A 21,639-nucleotide genomic window follows, 5' to 3' on the forward strand; every position below is an offset into this window, starting at 1 on the left:
TGGCTGCCTGGGAAGCTAAGGGCATCTAGGGTGGAGCAGTGCTGGGGAAGGGCAGAGGGAGCTGGGGAGCTCCAGCCAAGCAAACCCCTAGGCTGCAGGCCTAGTTAAGGACACACAAAAGGTACCAGCAGGGTACCTGAAGTGGAGCAGTACTGGGGAGGGGCAGAGGGAGCTGGGGAGCTCCAGCCTAGCAAAGCCCCAGGCTGTAGGCCTAGTGAAAGGCCTATGAAAGGGTACTGGGGCTGCAGAAGGGCAGCCCAGAGATAGGCAGAGGAAGCTGGTCCAACCCTCCCTTGCCAACGATGAGTGGTTCATAGACTGCAGTCTGCCCCAGGGAGCAGGGGCTAGATGGTGACTGGCAGTAGCCACTGAGGCAAGGTAGGGGTAGAGGGTTGGGGGATCCCCTGGATGGGGAGACTTGGATTGTGGGTTACTGCTGGGGCCAAACCCTGATGAGGAGTGCACTGGGGTCTGGGAGGGACATGGGGGCCAGCGTCAGGCGAGACACCGGCTTGCAGAGGGCGCTCCTGGCCGGAAGAGCTAATTCCCAGGACGACTGACAGGAGGCGTTGCACCGGGGAGTCGTCGCCCCGTGACAAGGACTAAGAAAAGAGAAAGATAAAAATAAAAAGTTTGTTTCTTATGAACAAAGAATCAATGATCCAGGAAGAAATTGGCTATGGAAAAGATTGCTGCAGCACGAATTTAAAGAACAAATTAATGGGTACTTACAGAAGAACTGCTTCAAAGATTAGCAAATCATGAAAAAAAGCATACCTATGGTCCCAACCAGTAGAGATCAGGTATAGGGAAGCCAAGTGCCTCCTATCTCCCCAATATCAGCAAGAGATCATGCTGATTTAGTGGCACATTTACAAACAGACGATTGGGGGAGACCCACTGTTCATGCGGAGTTTAATAAGGGAGCGTTTGGACAAAATATGTTGATAGATACAGGTGTTACATCTTCTTTAGTAAATACAAGGAATAAGAATTTATTTGGATCTCCTGTAATAATCAAGAAGCTCCAGTGATTTAATGAAGCAATGTGTAAGGTACCGTTTAGTGTTCCTGTTTCTTTTCAATTAGGAACAAGACGAAGAGAACAGTTTGGTTTAATGAATCTGGATGGCGATAGAATAATTGGGGTTGATGTATTAAGCAAGCTCGGAGTGACAGTAGATTTGGTAAATAAGGTATTATGGGAAATACCTTCCAATAGGACCAGTATAGTAGATCAACCAATTGTTATTGAAGCAGGGTATAGATTAGCTACTATTAAGGCAACAGAAGAAATGAAATGGCCAAATTGGCCAATAGAAGTTTTAAAAATTGCACAAAAATATAAATCGGTCTGGACTACTAATAAGGCAGAGTGTGGAAAGATAGAAGCAGAGGTACTAATTAATTGGACTGATCCCTCACCGCAAAGACAGTATAACTATCCCAAGGAAGCAGAACCTAGCTTGATGAAGACTATCCAAGGACTCTTGGAGCAGGGTGTCATAGTAGAACAACAAAGCATAAATAATGTTGCTATTTGGACAGTTTTAAAAGCAGATGGTAAAACCTGCAGGTTAACCATCGATCTAAGACCCCTTAATAAAGTAACCTCAATGACTGCCCCAGTAGTTGCAAAATATCCTGAAGTGATTGCTTCCATTATGGGAGGAGCATGGTCATTCACGTCTTGGATCTGGCAAATGCGTTCTTTGCCATACCGTTACATCCAGACTCCTGGTATAAATTTGCCTTTACATTCTTGGGAAAACAGTTCTGTTTCACCAGAACCCTCCCAGGATTTCACAATAGCCCCACCATTTGCCATATGCATGTAAAGAAAATATGGGATAAAATGCCTAATAAGGATAATATCATATCATATATGTAGATGATATCATTATTAGCACAAAAACAAAAGAGGAGAATTTGGAAATACTAGGTCAAGTATTACAAAAAATAAAAGAAACGGGGTTCAAGGTTAGTCCAGAGAAAGCTCAGATATGTCAGCAACAAGTTAATTATCTAGGAATAACGTTGGGACAAGAAGGTCGGACACCAGATAGGCAAAGGGTAGAATTTTTGCAAAAATTACCAGCTCAAACAGATATATCAATTTAAAGGTCATTCTTAGGGATGACTAATTTCTTGAGGGAGTTTATAGAAAACTATGCAGAAAAGGCCAGTCCGTTGTATCAATTGTTAAGAAAAGGTCACAAATGGAAAAGGGGTTTAGAACAACAGGAAGCATTTACTCATCTTAAAAGGGCATTAGCACAAGCCCCAGCTTTAGCATATCCAAAAGTAGGACAGCCTTTTGTATTGCAATTGGCTACTACAAATACTGGAATAAGTGCTATTTTAAGCCAAGACCATGGTACAGGCCTTCGACTGGTGGCATATGCATCTAAAATCTTAGATGGAGAAGAACAAGGATTTACTCCTTTTAAGAAGGAGGTATTGGCATTAGTTTGGGCTTTACAACACTGTGAATATCGATAAGACTATCCCCAATGCTTTTGAAAACATCCCATTCACCTGTGAAATATGTGCTGACAGGGAAAATTAATGATGGGCATATTTCCAGTCCCAGATTAGCAAAATGGACATTAGCCTTGTTAAATAAGAATATAGCCACAGAAAAGATTCCAAGTTTATCTCCTATTCCTTATGATCTTCTGATAGAAGGAGAACAGCATGAGTGTCCTTTGCCAGAAACTCCTCCTGAGGGACCTGCCATGTTCCAAAGTGGAGCAATCTCAAGTGTGGTCATAGATACCGTAAAAGTTACTTGGTTTGTGGATGGGTCTAGTTTTTATGAGAGAGGCAAGGCATATATGGGCTATGCGGCCGTAAGGATATCAGATGAGAAGGTTTCTGAAGGACAACGTTTACCACGCTTGGCACAAGCTGCTGAAATTGTAGCAGTAATAAGGGCACTGGAGAATACACCAATAGATGTGACTGTGGCTATTTTCACAGACTGGGTATTAAGAGCTATAATAGGTTAGACGCCTCAATGGCAAAAGAGGGGTATGAAATCAGCAGATGGTAAACCTATAAGTCATGCTGAAAAATTGAAATTTATTTATGGGAATTGACACAAGAAAGAACACAACCTGTGTTAATGGGAAAAGTAAAGGCCCACAAGAAGAATGTTGAAGGGGCTCAGTGGAATAGGAAGGCAGATGAACAAACTAAGAAGGATGCCAACGAAGGGATGATATGGAAACCAAAGTTCCAGTTAGCACCTATAACAAAAATAGAATGAGAAAAGATAGAACAAACTAATCTAGTAGCCTTACAAAGGAAAGATTCTGAGATACAAAAATTGGTGTCAAAAGAGGAAACACCAAGGATGGAAAATTTGGCAGCATGAAACAGGATTAGTATTAACTACTAAAACAGATAATATGTCTGTATGGGTAGTCCCAATGAAATAATCTCCTTAGTACATAATAATGGGCATATGGGAATAGATAAAACCCTTGATAAACTGCAAATGGCAGGCTGGTAGCCAAGTATGAGGGCGGATGTAGAGCAATATGTGAACAATTGTTTACCCTGTTTAGCTAATAATGCAGATACCAAAGTAGTAAAAGGACCATTCCATCAGAGAACAGAAGGCCCATGGGCAAGGTACAAATCAATTTTATTAGACCACTGGCAAAAACTGCAAGAGAAAATCAATATTGCCTTGTGATAATTGATCCTTTCACTAAATGGGTTCAAGCAATCCCTTCAAAAAATAATACAGCATTAGCTACAGCTAGGGTTCTAGTGGATCAAGTTATTATAAGACGGGGGATCCCTATAGAAATAGTTTCTGATCAGGGACTTCATTTTATAGGAGAAATTACAAAGGGATTGTGTCAAGCTTTCAGTGTTAAACAGAGGCTACATATAGCTGGCCATCCTCAAAGCTCCAGGCAGGTAGAAAGAATGAACAGGACAATAAAAACTGCCCTAAGAAAAGTGGTAAACCAGCAAGGAAAAGATTGGGACCAAAAACTGCCTTTGATATTAATGGCTATGTGATAAAAGAAGTGGGCGGGGGGGGGGGAGGGGAGGAGAGGGGAAGTTTCCTTTTATGGACAGCCAGTTAGCTACAAAATCCCTGTTAGTAGCTGTTCTCTACTTGCTTTACCTGTAAAGGGTTAAAAAAGCCCATAGATAAAAGGAAGGGAGTGGGCACCTGACCAAAAGAGCCAATGGGAGGGCTAGAACTTTTTAAAATTGGGAAAAACTTTCCCTTTGTCTGTCTGTCTGTCTGTTGTTAAGATAATGATAGCTAGATGGCTGGGTGTCCCTGCAGTGGCTGCATACTGGAGACTGGACAAGATCCTGCTACTTATTTTTAGCTCATAGACTTCCTTGTTCAGCCCAGTGGAAGAGGATGGCATTAAAGGTCCTGGGTTGGAGCATTGCTAATGGTAGTGGTTTCATGTGTTCCATGGATCCATTGCTATGTCGCATGAAAAGAATCCTGAGTGACAGGTTTCAGAGTAACAGCCGTGTTAGTCTGTATTTGCAAAAAGAAAAGGAGTACTTGTGGCACCTTAGAGACTAACCAATTTATTTGAGCATGAGCTTTCGTGAGCTACAGCTCACTTCATCGGATGCATCCGATGAAGTGAGCTGTAGCTCACGAAAGCTCATGCTCAAATAAATTGGTTAGTCTCTAAGGTGCCACAAGTACTCCTTCCGATGAAGTGAGCTGTAGCTCACGAAAGCTCATGCTCAAATAAATTGGTTAGTCTCTAAGGTGCCACAAGTACTCCTTTTCTTTTTGCAAATCCTGAGTGAGTTACTGCAAGATTGTGTCTTTGGGAATCCAGTTCCTGTCCCTGTCTCCCTGGCTGACACATGAGTTTCTGAGAGGGGAGCCACTGGGTTGGTGAGTGGGCAGGATACACCAAGCTATTGCCTGACCAGATCCTTGTTGGAATCCCAGAAAATGGGTGGGGTTTGCCATCATAAGTCAGGAAGCAGAACACCCACCCACCCCCACCAGGGAACTATTGTCTTTGTGGTGAGGTCACATTGTCTTTGTCATGCTGCAGTTTAGATTCTCCTTGGAACAAACCCGTGCGCTTCAGTCGCCAGACCCAGTTACTAGAGAAATCATTAAGGGGAGGGGACTAGACCTTTGGTCTGTCAGCTCCAAAAGTCCCATGCCTCAAGCAACTACTTTCAGGAAGTTTCTCTGTTGGAGGCAGTCGAGGGTCCCCATTGTCACTGAGAGCTGCATTCCAGAGCATGCCTGCTCACCCACACAGATACATTCCCAGCACATCATGGCCCCTGCTGTGATTCCCCCTCCAGAAAGAGCCACTAGGCTTTTGATCCGTCAGTGCCTGCAACTGAGTCACCAGACAGAAATACCATTCCAGCCCAGGACTTGGAGCCTGGCTCTGGGCAGTCATCTAAAGACTCATGTTCTGTTGGTTTCAGGTCTTCGGAAATATCTTCTCGGAGGTACAGAGAAGATCATTCCTCAAAACAGCAACTCTGGCCATCTGCAACCCTCTGCTCCAGATCAGCCAGGCTGGGCTGGTCCTAGCCTACTCCATTCTGGGGGAAGCCGATCAGCTGATGGGTGATGAGGTAAGCAGCTGGGTTAGGCTCAGGAGTTTGGGGGTGGGACCCACTGCCTTTCACCTTTAGGCTATGGAAAATCATTCCCATCCTAATGCCATTCAGTGGCTGGGCAGCAACAAGCTTGGCGGGGAATGAGAGTCGGAGCTGGTGCCATTGGGATGGGAGATGAATTCACCTCCACAAGCAGGATGGAGACAGCTTGTCCCTGAGCAGTTCAGAACCAGCTCTTTAGCAAGTCTATTTAATTACAAGAGTTACACCACCAGGAGAAGCTGCCATTGCTCATGGTATGGGCAAGAGAATCCCCTAGAGATGTCTATGAGCCTTTCCTGCCCCATAGGGCCTCAGCCCAGTTCCCAGTGGCCTAGTGTCCATGTCACCAGATACGCCATTTAGAGTTGCCCCTATCACTGGCAGCTTTGGGGGGCCAGGATGGTGCAGAGCTGGTACATTACCTTGGCCATGGCAAACTGACCGGGCAGGGGTGAGGCATGTGAGCTGGGGGAAATTGCTTTGCTGTTGCCCAGGCTGGACCTGCTCTGGGGAGAATTGGATGATTCCATCCACAGGGGCTGTTGATCAGCCTCATTCACTAGGGCTGCCAACCTGCAGCTTCACCATTAGTCACTGAGGGTCACTTGGGGAAAGAGCTCAGCCTCCCCCATCCCATATTACTGCTGCCAGAAACCCTCCCACCCACGCTGCTAGAGCCCCATCCCTGCCATGACTTGGTTGAGTGGATGGTGGAGGAGAGATTCTGATAACATGAGCTGAGTCCCCAGGTGGGTTTGGAGATGGAACACCTATCAGAGGGAGGCTGAGGAAATGGAAGCTGATGCTCACCCTACAATGAGGGGATGGGGGGAGGTTGTTTAGCACTGGAGGTCACTAGAGAGAAAGGCAAGAGTCCATCCCAGCAGTCAGGAGAGTATACCTGCCCCGGAGACCCGGGCAGATGATGGGTGGAAATGCTGCTGGTTTCTATTGCCATTAATCCCTCCTGATTCCTAAGGGCATCCAAGTCTCTGACAGGTTCTTGTTCTCTTGCAGCAGGAGGATGTCACGGACAAGGTAATGTGCCAACTCCACACCATCCATTCCTTTTGCCAGATGCCTGAGGCGCTGCAAGGGCTGTGCCTCTTAGGACGCCTATGATGGGGTGTATAAACCCCACACTGGGCCAGGAGGGTTAGATAGCAGTCCTGGGCCGCTGTGATCTCACCCCATTGAACTACAGAACCTCCTCTAGCTGGACGAGGAGTGTGGTGAAGCAGAGAAACCACCCGTTAGCACAGAAGGGGTTAAGGAGAGCCTTTGGGCCCAGCTAGCCCCCTCTGTGATACCTGCAGCTAATGCCAGGCCTGGAGGGGAGAGAAAAAAAGAGAACCTGACTCAGTTTGGGGCTGACTGGTGAAGAGAGAGGAGCTAGCCTGCCAGCCAAGGCATCCACCAGGAACCCAGCACTGTCTTCCAGGTCAAAGGACATGGAGAAAGAGACTTAGGAGCACCCATCCTTAGAGGAACCTGGGTGACAGAAGCGCAGAGACCTGGTGGGTGTTGCCCCACCTGGAGGAACCTGGAACCTCAGCAGGATGCTGCACAGGGTCTATGAGGGATCATTCTAGAGACAAGCCACCACAGGTACTTGGACTATAGGGGCCATGCCCCAAACCGAAGGAGCAACAGCAGGAAGTAGCCCAGGGCAGCAAATGTAGACTCCCCCTTGGAAGGTCCCCTATTCCGGGGTTAATTTACACAGGGCCCTGGGCTGGGACATGCTGGAGTGCAAGGGCCTGGGTCCCCCTACTGCTACCTGCCTTAAAGACTGATTGTACACAGAAACAGGAGGTCAAGCAGGAAGCCAAATATTGCAACCACTGGGTCAACTGGCTTTCGAAGGTCCCTGTTTACAAGGAGTTTAGAAGGAAGCCAGACAACTCAGAAGGGAGCGAGACAGCAGAGAATGAGAGGCTTTACCTTGAGAGCTCCTGAATAAGGATGCAGCAGAAGTCCTGGCTACAAGAAAGATTCTGCAAGCAGCAGCTACCCCAGGCCTGAGAGAAGGGACTAGCCCTTCCCTAAGACTAGGGAGCCCTGGGCTCTAACTTCTGGAGGATCACTGATGAGGCATTTGACCATATGCCGATTGGAGAGGGAGGGCCTGGGCTCCCCTACGAACCACCCTTTTTCGTGGAGGGGGGATAAAACCCTTTCCCCTCCTTTGGAGAGGAAGAGAGGATAGAGATGTTGTAAGCCCTGAGTCTACGGTGTGCCACTCACAGGCAACATGTGGGTTGAAGACTCTTCGGTGGGGATGTTGGACTGTATACACTGTACTGGACTCTTAACTCAGAAGGGGGTGAACTTCAATTGGTGAAGTGGCCCTGTGGGTCAAGTCACTGCCTATCAAAAGGTGGACTGCCACTGGAGTGATGGCTAGCAAGGGAGGCCAGAGACAGGACAGTTGATACCCAGTGATGTACCTACTAGGTGGTACCACACATAAACCCGGCCCTCACCACAGTTGGCAAAGAAAGCAGGCAACATCCCAGACCTGCTGATAGGCCTAAAAAAGAGAAAAAGGCTAGATATGGTAAAAGTATTGAAGTGGCTGTTAGATAGTCAACAGTAACCTGCAGCCCAATTGCAGCAACAACAGTACCAGCTGCTCCAACAAATGGCCAACCAGGAGCAACAACAGGAGATATTACAGCAGCAGCTCATTCAGGAATTGGCAGAGCAGCAATAAGAACAGCAACAATGCCTCATGCAACAAATAGTTACCCTCTGTGATGGGGTGTACTCTCCCCACACTGAACAGGGAAGGGTTAACCCCTCACTGTGGGCTGAGGAAGCCATGCCCTCTCACCCCTGCTGCGCATGCTCCAGTTGGAGCACTAGTATAAAAGGGAGCAGCTCAGCTCAGTCAGGGCTGAACATCAAGGGGGGTGGACACACATCGTTGACTCCAGCCCAGGAGCTGCAGAAGCCCGATTGCAGAAGCCAGGCCTGCTGAGATCCAGGCAGATACCTGGCTACCTGAAGATGCCCAAGAGAGGACGGAGCTGCTGAGAGCTGCACAGGCCGAGGAACCCAGAGTCCCCGGAAACTCCCGGATTGCTGTATCGGAAGTAGACCAGAGGGACTATACATGGAAATGGTTATAGAACCAAAAGCTAAGTCAGCATGTTTTGGTAGGATCCCCGCTGACCCAGTGACGAGCTGCAGTGTGGAAGTAAGGCTGGCAATACCATATCCTGCCACCCTTACTTCTGTGCTGCTGCTGCTGGTGATGCTACCTTCAGAGCTGGGTGGCCAGCCAATGGCCACCGCGATCTGGCCACCAGCTCTAAGGCAACTCTGCCATCTGCAGCAGCCCGGAAGTAAAGATGGCAATACCATAGCATGCCACCTTTACTTCTGAGCACAGAAGTAATGGGAGTAATATCATACCCTGACACCCTTATGTCTGCGCTGTTACCAACGGCAGCGCTGTCTTCAGAGCTGGGTGACCTGGCAGCGGCCACCACTATCTGGCCACCCAGCATGGAAGGCAGTTCTGCCATGAGCAGCAGCATGGAAGTAAAGGTGGCAATATATACTATGCCACTCTTACTTCCATGCTGCTGGTGGCGGTGGCTCTGCCCTCAGAGCTGAGCAGCCATCCAGCTGTCACCACTCTCCAGTCATCCAGCTCTGAAGGCACCGCACAAGTAAGCGTGGCATGGCCCACCCTTACTTCTGTGCTGTTGCTGGCAGTGGTGCTGTCTTCAGAGCTAGGTGGCTGGAGAGCAGCAGCTGCTGGCTGGGACGTTTATGTCATTTGTCCATCTTACGAAGAGAGGGAAGAGCATCTTTGCGAGCAGGTTGGCTAACCTAGTGAGGAGGGCTTTAAACTAGGTTCACCGGGGGAAGGAGACCAAAGCCCTGAGGTAAGTGGGAAAGTGGGATACTGGGTGGAAGCACAGGCAGGAACGTCTGGGAGGGGAGGGCTCCTGCCTCATACTGAGAATGAGGGGCGATCAGCAGGTTATCTCAAGTGCTTATATACGAATGCACAAAGCCTTGGAAACAAGCAGGGAGAACTGGAGGTCCTGGTGATGTCAAGGAATTATGACGTGATTGGAATAACAGAGACTTGGTGGGATAACTCACATGACTGGAGTACTGTCATGGATGGTTATAAACTGTTTAGGAAGGACAGGCAGGGCAGAAAAGGTGGGGAAGTAGCCCTGTATGTAAGGGAGCAGTATGACTGCTCAGAGCTCTGGTACGAAACTGCAGAAAAACCTGAGTATCTCTGGATTAAGTTTAGAAGTGTGAGCAATAAGAGTGATGTAGTGGTGGGAGTCTGCTATAGACCACCGGACCAGGGGGATGAGGTGGATGAGGCTTTCTTCCGGCAACTCGCAGAAGCTACTAGATCGCACGCCCTGGTTCTCATGGGTGACTTTAATCTTCCGGATATCTGCTGGGAGAGCACTACAGCGGTGCATAGACAATCCAGGAAGTTTTTGGAAAGCATAGGGGACAATTTCCTGATGCAAGTGCTAGAGGAGCCAACTGGGGGGGAGCTTTTCTTGACCTGCTGCTCACAAACAGGGAAGAATTAGTGGGGGAAGCAAAAGTGGACGGGAATCTGGGAGGCAGTGACCATGAGTTGGTTGAGTTCAGGATCCTGACACAGGGAAGAAAGATAAGCAGCAGGATACGGACCCTGGACTTCAGGAAAGCAGACTTCGACTCCCTCAGGGAACGGATGGGTAGGATCCCCTGGGGGACTAACATGAAGGGGAAAGGAGTCCAGGAGAGCTGGCTGTATTTCAAGGAATCCCTGTTGAGGTTACAGGGACAAACCATCCCGATGAGTCGAAAGAATAGTAAATATGGCAGGCGACCAGCTTGGCTTAACGGTGAAATCCTAGCGGATCTTAAACATAAAAAAGAAGCTCACAAGAAGTGGAAGGTTGGACATATGACCAGAGAAGAGTATAAAAATATTGCTCGGGCATGTAGGAATGAAATCAGGGGGCCAAATCGCACCTGGAGCTGCAGCTAGCAAGAGATGTCAAGAGTAACAAGAAGGGTTTCTTCAGGTATGTTGGCAACAAGAAGAAAGCCAAGGAAAGTGTGGGCCCCTTACTGAATGAGGGAGGCAACCTAGTGACAGAGGATGTGGAAAAAGCTAATGTGCTCAATGCTTTTTTTGCCTCTGTCTTCACTAACAAGGACAGCTCCCAGACTGCTGTGCTGGGCATCACAACATGGGGAGTAGATGGCCAGCCCTCTGTGGAGAAAGAGGTGGTTAGGGACTATTTAGAAAAGCTGGACGTGCACAAGTCCACGGGGCCGGATGAGTTGCATGCGAGAGTGCTAAAGGAATTGGCGGCTGTGATTGCAGAGCCATTGGCCATTATCTTTGAAAACTCGTGGCGAACGGGGGAAGTCCCAGATGACTGGAAAAAGGCTAATGTAGTGCCAATCTTTAAAAAATGGAAGAAGGAGGATCCTGGGAAATACAGGCCAGTCAGCCTCACCTCAGTCCCCGGAAAAATCATGGAGCAGGTCCTCAAGGAATCAATCCTGAAGCACTTACATGACAGGAAAGTGATCAGAAACAGTCAGCATGGATTCACCAAGGGAAGGTCATGCCTGACTAATCTAATCGCCTTCTATGATGAGATTACTGGTTCTGTGGAACGGGAAGGGAAAGCAGTGGATGTATTGTTTCTTGACTTTAGCAAAGCTTTTGACACGGTCTCCCACAGTATTCTTGTCAGCAAGTTAAAGAAGTACGGGCTGGATGAATGCACTATAAGGTGGGTAGAAAGTTGGCTAGATTGTCGGGCTCAACGGGTAGTGATCAATGGCTCCATGTCTAGTTGGCAGCCGGTGTCAAGTGGAGTTCCCGAGGGGTCGGTCCTGGGGCTGGTTTTGTTCAATATCTTCATAAGTGATCTGGAGGATGGTGTGGATTGCACTCTCAGCAAATTTGCGGATGATACTAAACTGGGAGGAGTGGTAGATACGCTGGAGGGCAGGGATAGGATACAGAGGGACCTAGACAAATTGGAGGATTGGGCCAAAAGAAATCTGATGAGGTTCAATAAGGATAAGTGCATGGTCCTGCACTTAGGACGGAAGAACCCAATGCACAGCTACAGACTAGGGACCGAATGGCTAGGCAGCAGTTCTGCGGAAAAGGACCTAGGGGTGACAGTGGACGAGAAGCTGGATATGAGTCAGCAGTGTGCCCTTGTTGCCAAGAAGGCCAATGGCATTTTGGGATGTATAAGTAGGGGCATAGCGAGCAGATCGAGGGACGTGATCGTTCCCCTCTATTCGACATTGGTGAGGCCTCATCTGGAGTACTGTGTCCAGTTTTGGGCCCCACACTACAAGAAGGATGTGGATAAATTGGAGAGAGTCCAGCGAAGGGCAACAAAAATGATTAGGGGTCTGGAACACATGACTTATGAGGAGAGGCTGAGGGAACTGGGATTGTTTAGTCTGCAGAAGAGAAGAATGAGAGGGGATTTGATAGCTGCTTTCAACTACCTGAGAGGTGGTTCCAGAGAGGATGGTTCTAGACTATTCTCAGTGGTGGAAGAGGACAGGACAAGGAGTAATGGTCTCAAGTTGCAGTGGGGGAGGTTTAGGTTGGATATTAGGAAAAACTTCTTTACTAGGAGGGTGGTGAAATACCGGAATGCATTACCTAGGGAGGTGGTAGAATCTCCTTCCTTAGAAGTTTTTAAGGTCAGGCTTAACAAAGCCCTGGCTGGGATGATTTAATTGGGGATTGGTCCTGCTTTGAGCAGGGGGTTGGACTAGATGAGCTCCTGAGGTCCCTTCCAACCCTGATATTCTATGATTCTATGATTTGTGGGGTGGGAAGACTATTCTTTTAATCCCATTACGTTCCCATGGGGTGGCATGGTGGGATTAAATAAATAGTCCCAGGCAAGGCTCTAGTTGGGGAGCAAATATGCTTGCTCGTCCCGGGTGCTAAAATGTTTGGTTCCACACTGTTAGCACCCTCCCTGATGGGGCTGGCAAAAGCCCCATATCATGGTCTTGTGCCATGGCCAGGCCTGACTATGCATCAGTCAAGGTGGCCATTTTAGACATCTTTGACATCACAGCCAAAACCCAAGAGTGCTTTCACTGTGAGAAAGATCCACTGAGGTTCTGATCTTGAGCAGTGGCCCAGACCCTTTAGAAATGTTGATGACTCTGACTCGAACCTGAAAGGTGATCTGAGTGGATAAACCTCTTTTCTCTCCCTTAGACAGGAGGAGAGGATAGAGACGTTGTAAACCCTGAGTGAAGGGTGTTGCACTCATAGGCGACATGTGGGTTGAAGACCCTTTCTTTTGTGGGGATGTTGGACTGTGTACATTTCATTAACCCAGAAGTGGGCATACTTCAATTGGTGAGGTGGCCCTGTGGGTCAAGTCGTTACCTACCAAAAGCTGAACCACCACAGCACTGGAATGATTGCTGGCGAGGAAGGCCAGAGATGGGGAGAGTTGATACCCAGTGATGTAACTACTATGTGGCACTACACATAAGCCCAGCCCCCATCATAGTTTGGCAGAGAAAGTAGGCAACATCCTAGACCTGCTGTGAGACCTAAAAAGAGGTAAGGTTAAATTATTGAAGTGTCTATTGGGCAGCCAACAACACCAGGTAGCCCAACTGCAGCAACAACAGTACCTGGTGTTCCAAAAAATGGCCACCTAGGAGCAACAACAGGAGATACAACAATAGCAGCAACTCATTCAGGAGTTGGCAGTGCAGCAATAAGAACAGCAACAATGCCTTGTCCAACGAATAGTGACCCTCTTACAACTTCAAGAGTCAAATGCAAATCCTGCAGCAAGACCTTCAAACACTGCTCCAGCTCCAAGCATTCAAATAAAACTCACAAAGAAGAGGACTGAAGATGACCCAGAAGCCATCCTCATCACTAGGTTATCTTAGCCATCCTCATCACTTTGACTAGGTTGCCATAGCAGCACTGTCCATGTAAATTGGCCAAACCGGACAATAACTAAATGGACACAAATCAGACATCAGGAATAGTAACATACAAAAACCAGTAGGAGAACACTTCAATCTCCCTGGACATTCTATAACAGATTTAAAAGTAGCCATCCATCAACAAAAAAACTTCAAAAACAGACTTCAAAGAGAAACTGCAGAACTAAAATTCATTTGCAAATTTAACACCATTAATTTGGGCTTGTATAGGGACTGGGAGTGGCTGGCTGGACATTCCATAACAGATTTAAAAGTTTTATATTTGTCAGAGTGAAATAAACTCTGATCTCATTTACATGCACCTCTCTGAGGAACTCTGCACAGGAACCAACCTGACACTATGTCATGCATAGCTACAGACTAGGGACCGAATGGCTAGGCAGCAGTTCTGCGGAAAAGGACCTAGGGGTGACAGTGGACAAGAAGCTGGATATGAGTCAGCAGTGTGCCCTTGTTGCCAAGAAGGCCAATAGCATTCTGGGATGTATAAGTAGGGGCATAGCGAGCAGATCGAGGGACATGATCGTTCCCCTCTATTCGACATTGGTGAGGCCTCATCTGGAGTACTGTGTCCAGTTTTGGGCCCCACACTACAAGAAGGATGTGGATAAATTGGAGAGAGTCCAGCGAAGGGCAACAAAAATGATTAGGGGTCTGGAACACATGACTTATGAGGAGAGGCTGAGGGAACTGGGATTGTTTAGTCTGCAGAAGAGAAGAATGAGGGGGGATTTGATAGCTGCTTTCAACTACCTGAGAGGTGGTTCCAGAGAGGATGGTTCTAGACTATTCTCAGTGGTAGAAGAGGACAGGACAAGGAGTAATGGTCTCAAGTTGCAGTGGGGGAGGTTTAGGTTGGATATTAGGAAAAACTTTTTCACTAAGAGGGTGGTAAAACACTGGAATGCGTTGCCTAGGGAGGTGGTGGAATCTCCTTCCTTAGAAGTTTTTAAGGTCAGGCTTGACAAAGCCCTGGCTGGGATGATTTAATTGGGGATTGGTCCTGCTGTGAGCAAGGGGTTGGACTAGATGACCTCCTGAGGTCCCTTCCAACCCTGATATTCTATGATTCTATGTTCCTGTACCAGACATGGGAGGGTCACAGAGCTTCTTTCTGAGCAAAATACTCACCAGAGCTGAGCTTAGTTTAAATAAGGTTTGTTACACACAGCACCACCCAGTGGTTCAACAGTATAATATAGTTTAGCATTCTATTACACAGCCCGCTCTACTCAAAATGGGAGACACACACGCACACACACAAACATCTCTCCACATAGGGACTTCCCTACAGAGATCCCATGCCATATTGCTTCCCTAGTCATCCACTTACATACACCTCACTCACTTTACAGAGATCCATCAGACAAACAGGTTTCAGAGTAGCAGCCGTGTTAGTCTGTATTCGCAAAAAGAAAAGGAGTACTTGTGGCACCTTAGAGACTAAGCAATTTATTTGAGCATAAGCTTTCGTGAGCTACAGCTCACATCATGCCAGACAGGCATGGATGCATCCAATGAAGTGAGCTGTAACTCACGAAAGCTTATGCTCAAATAAATTGGTTAGTCTCTAAGGTGCCACAAGTACTCCTTTTCTTTTTATCAAACAGGTCACCTTTAAAGAGACCTCCAACCACCTTTTCCCTGAGATACACCTGATATGTCTCTTTAGAGAGACCCACATCCATCCCCACAGTTACCACCACCCCCACTCAAAGACACCTGTTACACACACAACTGACACTTCCCTCCTCCCCCACTCCCAGACCTCTAAGACCTACACCCTTCACAGACACCCTGACACTGCCCTACTTCTCCCACAGACCCAATACCTAGACCCCCCCAGACACTACCCTCTGTTCCCACTCACAGAGACCCCTGATATTTACACCCGTCATAGACACACTGACAATGCCCTTCTCCCCACTTACAGACCCCCCACAGACACCATAAAACTGTGTTCCTTCCCAACTCACAGACCTGAGATCTAGACTCCCCAGACACCCTGACACTGCTCTCCTCCCCACACTCACAGATCCCCCCCTGAGATCTAGACACCCTGACACTGCCCTACTCCATCCCTCACAACCCCCTGGTACCTACACCCCTCACAAACACCCTGACACTGCCCTACTCCGTCCCTCACAACCCCCTGGTACCTACACCCCTCACAGACAGCCTGACACTGCCCTCCTCCCCCGCTCACAGACCCCTGGTACCTACACCCCTCACACACCCCCTGACATTGCCCTCCTCCCCCGCTCACAGACCCCTGGTACCTACACCCCTCAACACCCCCGACACTGCCCTCCTCCCCCGCTCACAACCCCCTGGTACCTACAACCCTCACACACCCCCTGACATTGCCCTCCTCCCCCGCTCACAGACCCCTGGTACCTACAGCCCTCACACACCCCCAGACACTGCCCTCTTCTCCCGCTCACAGATTCCTAATACCCCCCCAGAAGACACTGTCTTCCTCCCACACTGACAGACCTTAGACCTGCCCCACACCACTACCCTCCTCTCCCAGCCATGCCCAGCCCAGCCCGACATTTCCCTTTCCCCTGTGACATTGGCCCTAGCCCCCCCTCCCCAGCCATACTGCAGGGACACCCAGCCAAGGGGAGGAAGTGATCAGCACAGGAAGTGTACACTGTTTCTATAGCAACCCCTCTGCAGCAGCCGCCAGGGCAGGCACAGAGAGGAGGAGGATGTGAGTGAGGAAGGCTCCCTCCTGGCTGAGTGACCAACATGCCTAAGAACGCGGCTGCTGCTTCTGCCACTCCAGCTGGTGAGCCTGGCTCAGCTCCTGCCCCTTCCCAGCACCTATGAAGCTGCTTCCTCAAGGGCTGGAGCCACAGGGTTCATGACTTTGCGGGGAGGCATGCAGGGGGAGGCATGCAGGTTATTCTGAATGCTCCTTCCTCCCCACCCTGATCTGTGTAGACTGGAAGCCCTACTCCAGCATCGGGTAATGGCATGTCACAGCACAGGGATGTGACTGCATTGCGTTTATCCTGCTTGACAAACTGTTAAAAATATGGTTAAGCATGGCCCTGGGGCGTCAGGACACCTGGGTTTTATTCCTGGCTGTACCATTGATGACTCACTAATAAATGAGGCTCACTGAGGTTCCTGATTAAAGTCTGCAAGTGGCTCAGACAGAGAGGTTATGATTGCTATTATCATAAGATCTTTCCTTCTGTGTGCACTGTGAAATACCCCCTTAGAGGTTCAGTGTGTAGCTGATTCATATTTTTTTTACTAATTAACAACAAAAAAAAAATCAAAGTCTCAATGTTGTTTCTCCTTCACGGGGTTCAGAATGAAACTATTGTTCATATTTTGAAATTTTTTCCAGATTTTTTTACCTCAAAAATGGTATTGAAATTTTCACCAAATTGGTTATTGATGTTTTTGTTTGCTGAAAACTGGGCTTTCTGTTAATGAACAATCTCTATAACCACTTTGATAATAGTTTCAATAAAAAGTTCAATACAATGTGACAAATTGGGAGGTTAGCTGGGAAGTAGTACAGAGGTATTGGGCATCTGGATTACCTTTACCCTTTCAGGTTGCAGATCTCAGTATATCTGCAGTTTTAGGGGGCCACTGTCCATTCAATAGAAAATGGGGAGTGCAAACTTCTCCCTCTTTACCAATTAGGTGTTTCCAAGGACATGCCACAAGTCAAAATTCACCATGTTTGCCAGCCCTTCTGTGTGTTTGTGTTATGGAAAAGATTATTTAACCCAAACTCATTGCATTAACATTGTCAAAATGCCCACATGTTCTTCTCATTGAATACAGTAGGTCAGATTCTCAGCTGATGTAAATCAGTATAGTTCCATTGAGGTCTGCTGGGTTACTGTCCTAATGATACTGCTGACACTGTTTCTGAAAATAAACAAACAAAAACAAATAACTCTTCTCCAAAAGAAAACAAAAAAAACCCCCAAAACCACCAGCCAAAAGTAAGCCCCCAAGATTGTTGAGGCCTGGACCATCTCTTTGTTCTGTGCTTATACAGCACCTAACACAGTGGAGCTCTGGGTTCACAACTGAGGCTTCTCAGTGCCATTGCAATACAAATAAATAAATAGCAATAATATGCGGAGATAGAGAGAGAACACTTGTTAGGGACATTCATGCACTTTTTACATAAATTGTGTGGTGATTTCCTAATAATACTTAGCATGTATATGCTTTAGCATCTAAAATTGCTCTACAGTGTTGAGTAACCATTATTATTCCTACTTTGCACAGGGAGAAATTGAGGCACAAATAGGTTAAGCCCCACATTCTGAAACTTGTGTGATCTGTAGCATTGGATCCTGTATCTGTGAGGATCCTCATCACCTTGGCAAACCTAATGAAATAACACAATAGTGCACTCTGATACCACTGCTGTGGAAGGTGGTTCTTTGCTGACATCTTATTAGCCATTTTGGGTTACTTTTAAACTTAGCTGTCTGAAGTTAACTGTCTAGAACCATACATGGGCTCATACCAGGCCATTTATTTAGGTTTGCAAATTTTGGCCCTAAGTGACTTGCCCAAGGTCACACAACTAGTTTGTGGAAAAGCCCAGAAGAGAACTGATGTCACCTGATTCCCACTCCAGTGCCAGATTCTCTGGATGATACTGTCTGTAAATTTACAGCCTGATCCTGCATCACCAAAGTCATTGAGACTGTTTGCCAGAAGTTGGGAATGGGCAACAGGGGATGGGTCACTTGATGATTACCTGTTCGGTTCATTTCCTATGAAGCACCTGGCATTGGCCACTATCGGAAGACAGGATACTGGGCTAGTTGGACCTTTGGTATGACCCAGTACGGTCGTTCTTATGTTCTTGTCACAGACGTCAATGGGAGCAGGATTGCAGGCCATAATAACAAGCTGATGGCTACCGTAGAAATGCCATAGCTATTAGTAATACCAAGCAACACAGGATGATTAATAGAGTAAGTGTAGCCTAATGGATTGTGCACTGGACTGGGATCTATTCCTGGCTCCCCTGCTGGGTGACCTTGGGCTTGTCTCTCTGTGTCTCAGCTTCTGTAAAATTGGGATAATGATGCTTACCTCCTTTGCAATGTGCTTGGAGAGCTGCTAATGACAAACACTATAAGAGCGAAGCGTTTTTACTGGACAAAGAATCACTCTCTACAGTAGTTGTCATTCTGGTATCAAAATATGCTAAATGATAACTTGATGTTTCAGTAGGTTTGACCGTGTGATAAAGGTTCTCACAGACATAGCATCCAGTCCTACAGCCCTCATTCTGAAAAAGTTTATATTGGCTACTAGGGATGGGGAGTTTTGTCAGAGTAAAGATCAGGTTCATTATATTGCTGATGAGCATCTTCAAAACTAATAAACATTTCCATATCATCATCTTCTGATTCATTCCATGTTTCATGTCCCCACAATGTCATCCAAGTGGTTAATGACCCTTTGTTATTCTTCAACAGCTGTCAAGAAGAAGCCAAATTATGCTAACCTACATGAGGCAGTGAAAGCCGGTGATGTAGAACAACTTGCATCAATGGTAAAAAGCGGAGCCAGTATTAATGAGGTGGATTTAGTCCATAAATTTACACCTTTGCACTGTGCAGCGCACTCTGGAAGCCTGGAGGTAAAACATTTTTTTAGATCTAGGACACAACAAGGTTCTTATGGATCAATGCTTTCCTTCTCAGGATAGGAGAGACTGAACACAGGCTTGCAAGCTCATGCTGATCTGGCTGAATCAATAATCTCTTTGTCTATTTATTGCTTAGTAAATCCATTCAGCACTAGTAAAGCAGGAACTTATGATGCATATACACTTTAAATATGATGCAAAAATTAATATATTATTTTTCAGTTTTCTAGACTTATTGTGCCTTTTCCATGCCCTAGGCATGTTATATGTATTCAGCGTCACAGGATTTCATAGTACATTACAGAAAAACCCAGAGGAGACTTTCCCAGTCCTAACATAGGCTCCATTTATAGTCTTCCTTACAGACTCATGCCTTCCTCCATCCCTCAAGCAACCTGTTCCGTCCTCCTCCCCTTCACTTCAGGGAAAGCCCAGGGAAATATGTAACATTTACAGAAAATCCTAAAAGTAACCAAATCTGGACTCTGGCCAACTAGATGAAAAGCGAATTTAAGAGCCATTGATTTCAACTGAGAAGTGTGCCACCAGCCCAGTTCCCTCTTATACCAATGGAATCTTAGTTTGAGTACATCAGGTGACTGAAGAAGGACTTGACAGGACTGTAACCATTTAGAGTTTTACAGATCAAAATCAACACCGTGACTATTTACCCGTAAATCAGTTGACAACCGCTGCACAAGTGTTATGAGCTTCCAGAGATTAAAAACTGGGCTACCACATTCTGAACTAGCAGCTGTGTCATGTTGTAACCTCATGTGGAATGCACCGTAGCAATCTAACCTTGAAGCGACAAATGCATGTGTAACTGTGGTAAGATCCATATACCAAAGGAAACTGCTTGCTAAATGCAAGTAATAAGAAATACATTGCTGCTTTCCACGTGTCCAGAAACCACCAGGGAGCTAACAAGACCCCCAGGTTTTTGGTCTTTAGAAACAAACTGTGCTCATATCCCATCAGTCTGGGCTGTTTCTATAGTTTCTGCCATTTTTCCAATGATTCCCCCACCCTGTAAGTCAAGTCGTGGTCTTGTTTGGGTTGAGTCTCATCTAGCCAACCTTCTCCAATGCCCCAGTTAGAGAGACAATAGAGGAACCAGTGATGGAGCCTGGCTTAAACTGCTGCTGGAGAAAATGTTGTACACCTAACAAATAAAGTTTTATTTCATGCTCTGGAGGGCACCTAGAGTTGCTGGAAGTGACCATTAGAGCACAAAATAATACCTCTGAAAGTGAGGCTTGGTCATGGGAAGATGGGAGGAGAGAAAGGGTACCACAAGTCCAGGAGTTTAAACAGAAAAATGTAGGAAGGCAAAGGGTTGATATTTTCCTTTGTTTGCAATAAACATAATCAGAATTGTAGAGAGGTATGTTTGTGCCCATTTCTCGAATTTTTAAATGTATCCTTTCACTTTCATAGTGGAAAGAAACATTACACAAATAGCCCTATAGGTTACATCTTAAATCTTTTAAAATTGAAATGTAAAATTACATAAGCCATACTGTAAGATCAGTAAGGCATGCTTGGGTCCGCTTTAGTACGCGATTGGTACATTTCTTGGATGGATGAAGGAATGAAGCTGTAGCTTTCTAATGCAGCAACAACTTACTAATGCATGCTCTGTTGTGATTTATTGTAATAATGGAGAATTCCGATAATGCTTTGAAACATAATATCAACTGATAATTTGCAGTGAATTCCCTATTAGAACTGTATACTGGATCCATGATAATAACCTATATTTAAAACAAATGAATGTCTTTGTCTTTGTTTTGATTGGTAGTGTCTTCACTGGCTGCTCTGGCATGGGGCTGATATAACAGCTTTAGCTATAAGAGACTGGACAGCAGCTCACCTCGCTGCTATCGGAGGTCATGATACTTGTATGCAGGTAAGTGTAAATATTGACATCAAAAGTAAATAGGGCCGATCCTCACTCATTGTGGAACTGTGACAGTTCACACCAGCTGAGGATTTACTCCAGGGTTCTGAAAAGAAGTGGTAACAAGATTCATACTGTACACGATGGTGGGGTTTTCAAAGCTGCATAGGATATTTAGATGCCAACTGGACATCTGTATCCCTTAGATCAGTGGTTCTCAACCAGGGGTCCGGGGCACCCTGGGGGGGCCGTGAGCAGGTTTCAGGGCGTCCGCCAAACAGGGCCAGCATTAGACTCGCTGGGGCCCAGGTCAGAAAGCTAAAGCCCCGCCGCATGGGGCTGAAGCCTGAGGCCTTGAGCCCCACCACCTGGGACTGAAGCCAATGCCTGAGCAGCTTAGCTTCATGGGGGCTGCTGTGGCATAGGGCCCCAGGCA

At 46.8% G+C, this 21,639-nt stretch overlaps 1 protein-coding gene across 5 annotated transcripts in view; it reads left to right on the top strand.

Annotated features, from left to right (window-relative positions):
* The window catches only part of ANKRD42 (ankyrin repeat domain 42), a 58,201-nt gene that overhangs the window by 6,640 nt on the left and 29,922 nt on the right, over window positions 1-21,639 (top strand). For 4 of the 5 annotated variants that reach the window (XR_012667552.1, XM_048841125.2, XM_048841135.2 and 1 more), the window contains exons 1-3: window positions 16,303-16,441; window positions 19,128-19,291; window positions 21,105-21,212. Coding sequence is in view for 4 of the 5 variants with exons in the window: in XM_048841125.2 (XP_048697082.2) it covers window positions 16,402-16,441; window positions 19,128-19,291; window positions 21,105-21,212 (312 nt within the window). In the remaining variant the exon portion in view is untranslated. Of the gene's footprint in view, window positions 1-5,454; window positions 5,608-16,302; window positions 16,442-19,127; window positions 19,292-21,104; window positions 21,213-21,639 lie in introns of those variants that run through there. The other variant, XM_048841139.2, reaches the window with a different exon arrangement.

This window comes from Caretta caretta, chromosome 1 (assembly GCF_965140235.1).
Source record: "Caretta caretta isolate rCarCar2 chromosome 1, rCarCar1.hap1, whole genome shotgun sequence".
NCBI lineage: Eukaryota > Metazoa > Chordata > Testudines > Cheloniidae > Caretta > Caretta caretta.